At 36.4% G+C, this 10,609-nt stretch overlaps 1 protein-coding gene across 2 annotated transcripts; it reads right to left on the bottom strand.

Moving 5' to 3' along the window:
* Positions 1-471: 471 nt before the first annotated feature.
* Positions 472-9,740, bottom strand: tacr2 (tachykinin receptor 2). Of its 2 annotated transcripts, XM_015386459.1 has the most exons (8): positions 9,578-9,740; positions 8,947-9,096; positions 7,729-8,024; positions 3,410-3,604; positions 3,089-3,239; positions 2,885-3,004; positions 2,732-2,808; positions 472-2,643 (listed from the first exon to the last, which is right to left on the bottom strand). In XM_015386459.1, the coding sequence occupies exons 2-8, from the start codon at positions 9,079-9,081 to the stop codon at positions 2,379-2,381; spliced, it is 1,239 nt and encodes a 412-aa protein (XP_015241945.1). In that variant the 5' UTR covers positions 9,082-9,096; positions 9,578-9,740; the 3' UTR covers positions 472-2,378. The 2 variants fall into 2 exon arrangements, with proteins under 2 accessions (XP_015241945.1, XP_015241946.1); XM_015386460.1 differs by lacking the exon at positions 8,947-9,096.
* Positions 9,741-10,609: the final 869 nt, after the last annotated feature.

The following is a 10,609-nucleotide window of genomic DNA, read 5'->3' as shown; positions in this document are numbered from 1 at the left end:
ATTTATAGATACCTGAGAAAAAGTAATATCCCCCTTTAAAAATATCTCCTGTTCTTGATGTTTTATTCACTTAATGTTTCAGATCATATGATAAATTTTAACATCAACAAAGTTAGAGTAAATGTAAATATAAATTGTAGTTTTTTAAATGATGATTGCATTAGTTAATCGATAGGCTAACTGAAACAACACAAAGCTATTTACAGGTGTACTACCCCCTTGGTTAAATCAGGAATTTAATTTGTCTAATTACAGTTCTTGAAGGTTAGTTTCAATTTAAATAGAACCTGCATGACAACATGAAGTAGGCCAATTAGGTCTAAAAATATGGCACATCACATCTCCACCTTTAGACATTTAAGAACAGGTGTGAATCTAAAACCAATGATGGTTTGCAAACTTTTATGTCATTTCTAATAACTTTATCATAGAGGACATTAAAAAAAAAAAAAAAAAAACTAAAGCATCTAAGGCCCTACAGCATTGTTTTCAACCCTGGTCCTCAACACACACTGCCTTTCATGTTTTACATGTTTGCCAGTTTTCATACATCTGACATCCATAGCAGATTATCAGGCTTTGCTGAGTTGCAATCATCTGAATCAGGTGTGTTTTAGCAGAGAAGCATCTAAAACATGAAGGGCAGTGTGCCTTGAGGAGCAGCTTATAAAAACACAGCAGGCCCCACAAACATCAATTAAGGTCTGTGTTCAGGACTTAAGAGAAAATTGAAAAATGGGTAGGGGGAAAAAAAAGAAAACCAATCTCATGGTGAGCAAGAACCTCTTGATGAAGCCAAGACTGATGAGTATGTTCTGTAAACTGAAGAGAAAAATATAAAATGGCATTTAAAAGTGGTCATGGTACAAACCTTCCTCTAAATACCATTAAGGTTTTGGAATGGTATAGTCAAAGTTATTTATGGCTGCAGTGGGTGATACAATGGGTTAGGTTTAGGGAGAGATGTTGAAAAATGCCAAAATTGCAGTACCTGATAGATTTATCATTATTAATGTTTTTGCAATGATTCTGATGATGTAAATCTTGAATAGAAGGTTTAATTTGAGCACTACAGAGTTCAGAAAAAAACTATTTACCATTTTAAAAGCAACACAGAAATGTAAAAGTTTACAATGAGCGGAAGAATGAAGGGGATGTTGGCCATAAGAGAACAATGTCGCTTCATATTTAGACATTTTACACAGCAAAAAAACTTTAGAATCTCACATTTAGTCTCTGCTAGTCTATTATTTACAGTATTCAACAAATGTAAACCCTCAACAGAACCTTGTTGTTCAAAGGCTAGCACCTCAAAGAAAGGCTGTCGGTTTAAGTCCCTTTACTTCTTTTGCTTGGTTCTTCATGCTATTCCAATCGTCCATAAAATGTACATCAAATAAAAGTTTTTAAATAGAATTTACATGTGATATTGAGTCAGATGATCTGTTACAGTGAACAACGATTCTCTCCTTCTTACATGCAGTACATTACAAAAATATTCATGTCCCTTGAACCTTTTCCTGCTTTGTCACTTTCATATATTTCAGTTTTTGTTTTCATTTACTGTTACAAACACCAAGTAGTGCATAACCGTGAACAGAAAAGATGCTGCATGGTTTAAAAATGATTCACAAATAAAAATCTAAAGCGTGGAATCTGTATTTCCCTCCTGCACCCTTACACACCGGAATAAAAACCATTGCAACCAAATCCCCTCTAAAATCACCTTTAGAAGAGTTATAATCTGTGTGTAATTTTCAGGGCTGATGCAGCAGGTCTGTGAAGTCATTTAGAAACGTATTTGAGTTTAGAGGACTAAGTGATTTAGAAAGGCCAAGCACCACACAGCTAATGAGCTACAGGTTAAGGCAAAATGAAGTTATTTATGACAAAATAAAGCCTGGTTTGCAACAAAGATTATTCTCCATAGTATTACCTCAGGTCACCAACAGACACGTGTGCCAACCATTTATCATTTTCACTGGGTTGGAGCTTCTCCATTCTTGTTTACAGGGGTTTCTGTACTCTGTTTTATCCATTTCCTTGCAGCCACACACTTAACCTAAACTAATAGGTAATCAACAGACATTTGGTGGCGTGCTGAGGAGGTAATCTAATCATTTGAATCGGATGTCACAATGATGCACTAACTTGTGTTAATCAATTACAGAAAATTTAATTAAATTGCTATAAAAATTATGGTATTCATGTAAAACAAATGTGAAACAAGGGGTATGATTACTTTTGCAAGCATCTTTAGAAGTAAGCACAGAGCGCACCAAAACCATGAAAAGGATCAGGAGTACTTTCGTTATTTTTCAGTCACATTCATTCCTTGATATTGTAAACAATAATTTTCGAGCTCACAGAGCAGATCTTCAAAGTCCTCCTGTGTCCTCCTGTTTCCTAACCATGTGATAGTTTTGTGAGCTGCACAGGTTTTTTTTCCGCTGCAAACAAGCAACTTTCTCTGAGTTTGCGTTGTTTGTTTTTCTGGATCCATGCGTGTAAGAGTCCACGCTGCGGCTGCTGCGCGTCACCGTGACTCTGAAGGTGTGGGTGTACTGCAGCTCCATCTTATCCTCCTCTGACACTTTGATGAAGGGACACCAGGCAAACGCATGACGGAATCCGGCTCGAAACCTGTAGAAGGACATGGAAACATTCTGAAGAGCTCATGATTTCACAGATATTGTTCTACTGGTCAAACATGGATACATGAATATTTTACCTTTGGTTCAGACAGCAGTATATAATTGGATTGTACATTGTTGAACTCATAGCCAACCAGAAAATAGCCAGATACACCTAACAAAGAGATAAAGGGTGTTGAGTGATAATTCTGTCATATTTATGCACAACAAGCAGATAATCTGGGTCTAACCTGCTGGATGTAATGCTGTTTATAAATATCTCTGTTAAAGGAGCCCAAAATAAAGTAAATATGGTAGGGAAGCCAGCAGAGAGCAAAGGTCACCACCACAACCACCATCATCTTCACCACCTAGAAAGTTACAGACGAAATAAAATGAAGATTTAAAGAAAACCAAAAATCTTCACTAAAAAGGGCTTAAGAAAGCAGGCAGACCTTCCTCTTGGCTGTAATCTGGCTGTGGTAATGCTCTGTTGCCTCCCCAGGGATGTGTCCACCCCAGAGCGACCGACCAACTAAACTGTAGGTCACCAACATCACCAGCAGAGGGAGCAAGTAGATCAGCAATATCACTGCAAACTGGTAGCTGAACACAATTATACAGAAGAAAGTAGAGAGGCAAAATTGACAAATGATGCGAAAAAGGGAAATAGAGCTGCTGAAAGCTTAAAAAATCAATCTAAAACAGAATATCTAGAAATCAAAGTCTGATTCTGTCTCAATGTTAGTCTATTTTATTCAATCCTCTTCTTTCACCTTAGCTGATGGGTTCCTCCATAATCATCCGGCCAGTCGACCATACACACGGTCCTGGGGTAGTAAAATTTAGTTACACTGTAGTAACACTGAGGGAAAGCCAGCGAGAAGGCCACCATCCAAATCAAAGCAATTACGACCTTTGTGGAGCTGGAGGAGAGGCGAGGCTTCAGTGGGTGGATGATCGCCATGTACCTGGAAGAAAGCCAGAGAAAAAGTTTATCTAACAAGGAGGGTTGGAATCAATTTAAGACATTCCCTCAAGTTAAATGAGAAACTAAAGCTTTCAGTTAAAGAGGTTTATTGTTCACAAATTGGTAAAAAAAAAAAAAAAAAAGAAAATACTATATATTTTTAAAGCAGATTTCTTTTTTTTTTTTTTTTTAGAAGTATTAAGCAAATGTTCAGCTATGTTTAACAACATTGCCTTACAGAAGTATTCAGAAACCTTTTTACATTTAAAATTTATCAACTTAAGCTACTTTAATGTGTCTTTGATGTGATAGGCCAACTGGTTGGATGTAAAAGGGAGAGGAAAATAATGGAATACAAGTAAGGTTTGTTGAGAAGATTAGTGAAAAAACAAAAAAAAAGAACCAATAAAACCAAAAAACAGATGGAGATGTTTAGAGCTATCTACTTCTAATTAGAAGATGAAAATAATGAGGCACAGTAAAACTGCAGGACCAGGCAACACAATGGTAAATTTAGAGGTGTTGTGTTAAATCCATACTACTGCAATTTAATCTCAATTCCGATTATATACTTTATTACAGAAAACAAAAAGTGAAACATAAAGCAGTGGTTGTAGTATGAAACATAAAAAGATGTTTAAATATATGGAGGCTTTTTCTAGAAATAATATTCTAGTTTTAACTGGAAATCACACTATAAGTTCATCTAGCATAAGTAAAGAGATAAAAATACCCTCTGAGGAAAACAAGCATTTCAATTTGAAAGGAAAACCTGCATCTTTTTTATTTGTGTGAATCTGCCTGGTTTACATCGGTATTAATCCATGGAAATGAAAAGCAGTATGTGCAGGGGGCAGAAAGTAAACAGATAAAACTGTGTGCCTCTGATTGCCTGCCTCTGGTTATGTCCCTGACCAGCTGCTAGAGCAACAATAACACAACATAATCCAATCTACAGAAAAATTAGTCGCATCAATTATTTTCCCCAGCAAATATAATTTGCTAGTCTCTGATGATGTTAAGATGATGATATGATGGTGGTACGCGTCGACAATCGCAGAAAATTTCAACTCGGAGATTCTGAAATTCTTTGTGCTCACTAAGGATATATATATATATATATATATTGGATTCTTTTGTATATTTATGTGTAGAGAGAAGAATAATAGAACATGTTCTGTAAAACTCTATTACTCAGTGTGTCAACTTTATGGTCTAATCATTAGGCTGAGGCTGTGAGTCACACAGCTGAACCATTCAGGGCAGACAGCCTAAGTGTTTCATGACTAATGAAGTGAAATCTTGCATGAATTAGTTTGAATAAAAACCAAAATGTTTTTAGCATCCTTTAAGACTTGATGTTGCTGTGATTAGAATAATCACAGATTAATGTTTTTGCGTGATTTCCATCATCTTTGTCGTCTTCCTTTTGCCTCAGATCTTTGCTTGTACCCATTGATTGGTTGTTTTGTCACTGAGATGAATTAATTCATGTTTCTGCTGATTAAAATGTTAATGTGTATTCTGTGCAGTGTTGAATTTGGTTTTCTTTTTTTAATCCTTTGCTGATTTTGCACATTCTGTTCAGATGCATGGCAAGTTTTAATAGGAGGTGTAAAAGATTCAAACTATTCAAATGCATCAATGTGTTTCTCATCTTTGGAGAAACTGTATTGTCAAGACATGAATAAGTACAAAGCATTACAGAATTATTCATGTTATGGGACATCTCAAAGAGTGAAATATTCTGCAGGATAGATTCTTTTTCAAATTTAGCTGCGTTTAGTTGTACAGTTAAAAAAAAAGGAAAGAGAAAGGGGGGGTGACATATAGTATAGGTCTCCAGGCAGATATTAGAACCCAGGAGAGCTGCTTTAAAGGTAGAGTCCTCCAAACATGATCAATGGTCTCTAACCCCTGCACTGTCGCAACATCCTTCTGTAAGATTCTTTTGAATAAACGAAACGTGTTTCAAAAAATAAGATCCTTAACATCTATGGTAGGAAAGATCAGCAGTGCATAAGTCTTGTTTGAGAAAAAAGCCTGATCAGTCAGACCGACCTACGGCGCATTTTAGTCATTCTAAATAGGCAGGCCATTGCAAAAAGTTTTAAGTTCTCTTTATATCTTTAGATATAAAAAAAAGTTTAGTATGTATTCATCAAGATCAACAGAGAATAAAATCATGAAAATAAGCCTTAGGTATATTTAGTAATATAAACTAATCTGAAAGCAGAGAGTAACTTGAATATTTTATATCAACAAGGGATAGGAGCTAAGGGGGAACTAAACTCAACACGGATTTTTAAATAAAATGATACCAGTGACAGTCAGCAGGTGAATCAGGAAACTAATTTAACAAAGGAATAGGGAAAACAGTGTCACCATCTCAGAGGAGAATGGACAAGACAGCAGCAGCTTGAATCAACTTGTCACCATTAAGGTATGCAGGATACCATGTCAGAACCAGCATCTTAAAGCTGCAGAAGACACACTTGGGGGCATTTTTTTTAAGCTCAGAAGTGAAGACCCAGGATGCAATTTGCAAGGGCTCACCATAGTTAGAATACGAGATCAGAAAACTGTTGACTGATCCATCAGTTATAGCTGCAAAATTGAGATGGCAGGGTCAGGATGATGAAAACAGGACATGAAAGCATGGACCCATCCAGCCTTGTGTCAGTGATTCGGTTTATCAGCGGTGGTGTACCAGGGAGAAACAAAACAGTTGGTGAACATGCCCCTCTATCAATTTACAGCCAAAGTAACCATTGTCTACCACCACCATAAAGCTCAAATAATGAGATTGCAGACCAGTTAGATCAGGTTTACTGAACCAAAAACACAGCAATGCCGTTTTATTAAATCAAGCTTGACTACGATCGGTCCATATTTGACCCAAGTGCTGCTGTTACAGTGAAAAAAAGACAAGAGAGGATGTTTCCCTTTCAGCAGCTTTAGGAGTCTAGGATGAATGTATGTCTGAATTCAGTATAATGGCTGTCTGAATGTAACATCAATTTCTTCAAAAAAACATTTGTGTGGGGGGGGGTTAGTGTGTGAACTTTCCTTTTACACTCTCAGTCGGTTGTGTCTGTTTACACTGCACTGAACAAGGTTGTGGTGGAGCTTTTCTTCTACTGTTGCTGCATGCATGCATGCAGGCTGAGTGATTATTGCAGAGTTAACAAGTCAAAGCCACCAACTGTTGGTTACCTCGAGATGGTGACTCAGCAGCTGTTTTCTTGAATCAAAAACTGCATTACTTGATAATCCGTATTTACTTGACTTTGAATATTTGATTGAAAATACTTTTATCGTTGTTTTTTATTAACAACACTTACATGAATGAATGAATGAATTCATTCATTCATTAATTAATGAATTAATTAATGTGTTGTTTATGGACAACAGATGAAAAATAGCCCTTTGGCTAATTCTGGGGCATTTACATATTTTTAATTAATGTAAATTGTCCCTAACAACTAATTATATCCTTACTGCTATCTTAACACACTAAACTGAAATAAATCTAAGTGCATCAAAAGCAGTGTGATGCAGCTGTCTGTTATAAATAATGGCCTATTGAAAACAGTGTGTAAGAAGCCATTACAAAAGATCAAGTTTGCTGTCAGCTCCACAGCTAGCAACATCAATCAATGCAGTGGATGTCAAATTGTAATTTGGAAAACATAGAAAATAAACAAAGCAGAGCCTCGCCATTAGCAGACTGACCAATCACGCTTCACTAAGCATTAACAACATCTGTGTCTCAGCTGTGTGTTGGCCCACATCTCCCTCATGCTGCAGCTCAGTTTGTATAGTTCCTGCTAAACATATTTTAAAAGGTTATTTCTATTTAGACCATAACTAGATGAATTTCACAAAGAGATGCTAGGTTATCTTAAAAGATGTGCAAACTGAATCCTCTCAAAAAGCTCTTTCCTATAAATCTGGATAGTTTCACCGGACATCAGTGCCCACATTTAAAGACTGAATCTTTGACTTTATGTGAAAAGAAGAGAAGCAGTGCTATGATAAGTGTTTTAATAGAGGTTCTTTACTTATCCAGATTTACTTTAAAAAACCTAAATGAGTGAATAGTTTAGAGTAAGAATATATTACCTGTCCACTGATATGGCAGCCATCGAATATATTGATGAAAACATAGCTGTGATCGGAAAGAAGTTCTGAAATCTACAATAACCCAGGCCGAAGTACCAGTCGTTGTGCAGAGCATAGACAAAGTTGAAAAGGGTGTTAAAGGTTGCCATGGATGCATCCGAAAAGGCTAGGTTGACGATGAAGTAGTTGGTTACGGTCCTCATGCGTCTATGAGCAAGGATGATCCAGATGACTGTGACGTTCCCTGTGATAGACACCAATATTATGAGAGAGTAGGCCATGGCCCACAGAGCCACCTGAGAGGAAGAGTAGGAGGAAGACAAACAGGGGAGGGGAGGAGAGAACTGTCACTAGCATTATCAAAGAGGGAGAAGAAGAGTTTAAGCATTGGTCGTGTTTTGGTAGAGTCCTAATATATCTTCATAAAGTTATTTCATTTTGGTAGTTTACTTGAAAAAGGTAAGCTTGAGTATGTATTTAAGTCAAAGGAACATACAATTATTATTTCTGTTTCATTTCTTGTTTGTCTTCGAGCTGATAAAAATGACAGCATTGGAATATGCTGTGTCCAACACAACAATAGATAGACTGTTGTTTTGACAGCTTTCCAGACCATACAATGTGACACTACAACGGCAAAAACTTGTGCAATTACTATTTGATACCCTGTGCAATAACCTGTTTCTCTACATTATACACATTTTTCTTCCTTTGGCAGATGATTCTTCTTTCATTTTTTAGCTGATGTAACAAGTATATTTCTCCAGTGTGAACTCAATAAAGTAAATCAATAAATCAATCTTACAAAGGGAGGGTAAGCCCCAAAAGTTAATCGTTAAGGAAACTGGCTGGTCAAAGATTGCTAGATAAATGAAGATTAATGAAAAATCAGTGGAAGGAAAAAGTGTAAAGAATAAAGATACAAAGCATCAATAATAATTGAGAAGCAAAGCTCTTTCAAGGGATTCACACAGATTAGTCAGGTAGACTCAGTACTTCTGACACCACCATCAGTACTATACCTAACAATGCATATGAATATATAATTTTCTGTCAACCAACATTTCTTTTTCAATTTTTTTTTTCATTGTTCCCATATATGTGAGAAACTGTTCTTTGAGTTTTCATTCTCTGTAAGCCATAATCAACATAACAATGTGCCAAAAATCTATATATAATCTGAACTTCTTGAACTGAAGCCCTCTTTTCCTTCCCCACCTGCCAGACTGGCTGCTGGAACTGATTCCCGGTGGTCTCGTTTTCATAGTCCAGCCAGTCAGAGCTCACAGACATTGGCATTAAAGTGGCCTCTGGCTCTCGTTGAAAATGTTTAATAAGACTCTCAGCGTCCATGACTCCCCTTGTTACCTGGTGGCAAAAAAAAAAAAAAAAAGGAAGGATGACCGTGCTGTGCGTAATAAGAAATAATGAGGGGCGTGCAGACTATTGAGGAGGCTTCATTAGTCAATGAATGGCTTCAGAAATTATTTACAATTCACGTTGTAATCTACCTGTTGCAAAATATGTTAAAAGGATATAAAACTTAAAAGGTTAGTCGGGCATCACATATTTTGTCATTATATTTTAATAAAAATGATCCAAATTGTGATAATAATGATAATACAAATGGAAAAATACAGTTTCTTTGCAACAATGAGCCTCCAGAGTTAATAAAAAAAACCATCGTGGCGTAGTCAGATATAAAGATATTTCTTTTTAAATTATTTTTCAAATATCGTTCCTCACCCTTCTTGTAAAATATCAAATCCATTTATATTATCCAATTAATGAACAAAGTATCGCCTGCAAGAATAAGCTAACTATCTCAATTTAGTTTTTATTGTCTTACCTCTGTAGTCCGATTATCCCGTGAGCTCTAACTCCAGATGTTTCGGTCCATCGCGGTCAAACATGAAATCCCAGGTGCTTTATGGACGCTTGGGTCTGACCAAAAACCCATTCATACAATCTTATCCGCCTTCACAGAAACACACGGTTCCTCAGTCTCCCACTTTCTCTCTGCTGGAATGTGTTACGCGCAGTTTTTACGCGCTGCTCCACAGCGAGACGCGCGGACATTGCGACGCAGGAAGACGCGCACCTAGCCTTAGGGACAGGGAGGAAGTGTTATCGGTCGGTTTCTAAAGCCTGGATGTGGGTTTAAAATAGCTTTTCAAATGTTTACATAGGTGATATGAGCGCTGTCAGTAGAAAAGGCTTGAGCAAATTTAACCCGTGTTCCAATTCTGATTTTCTCAATCAACAGCTTGGAGGTGGAAAATTGCAATGATGAATGATTTTTCTCATCAAAACAGGTTTCCTGAACATGAAAACTTGGCTATGAACGAGAATACCCTTATAAAAGAAAAAAATATATACATAAAATGAGCCCATTCTAAATTGAAAAGTATTTTTATTATTATTTTTATTATTATTATTCCAAGTAGGGTTGAAAGCAAACTACCTTATGTCTTTGGATGTGGCGCATCACCAAGGGTAACATCATGAGGCCACAAGACTGAAACAAATAAGTAAATTCTATCTGCTATATGCCCAATTAAGTCTTTAAATGTCCAATAAACATGAAATGGGACCCCACCATCTTTCAATGGTGTTAGGTTTCTGTTTCTGTTATGTTTTTCTTTTGATATTCAGTTTTGCTTTGCTCTTTGTTTTATAGGTTTTTATGGTTTAATTCTTATCTTGTTGTGTCCCTTGGGTTTTTCTCAGTTACTGTCTCAGTCTTGGTTCTGTTATATTTTCTTTTTAGTGTTCATTTTTGCTTTACTCCTTGTTTTCTATAGTGTTAGTGGTTTTACTTTTTATTTTCTGTGTTCTCTGGTTTATACTGTTTCAGTCTTGGCTCTGTTATGTTTTTCTT

This window comes from Cyprinodon variegatus, unplaced genomic scaffold (assembly GCF_000732505.1).
Source record: "Cyprinodon variegatus isolate N-32 unplaced genomic scaffold, C_variegatus-1.0 Scaffold369, whole genome shotgun sequence".
Taxonomy (NCBI): Eukaryota; Metazoa; Chordata; class Actinopteri; order Cyprinodontiformes; family Cyprinodontidae; genus Cyprinodon; species Cyprinodon variegatus.
This window is presented reverse-complemented; position numbering and strand designations above follow the sequence as displayed.

What these genes read in the sequence shown, in the direction of transcription:
- tacr2 (XM_015386459.1), bottom strand. Translation starts at nt 9,081, where the DNA reads ATGGACGCTGAGAGTCTTATTAAACATTTTCAACGAGAGCCAGAGGCC. An exon ending in GCTGCCATATCAGTGGACAG is followed by an intron (nt 3,605 to 7,728) that starts GTAATATATTCT and finishes GCTTTCTTCCAG; the next exon opens with GTACATGGCGATCATCCACC. An exon ending in GGAGGAACCCATCAGCTAAG is followed by an intron (nt 3,240 to 3,409) that starts GTGAAAGAAGAG and finishes AATTGTGTTCAG; the next exon opens with CTACCAGTTTGCAGTGATAT.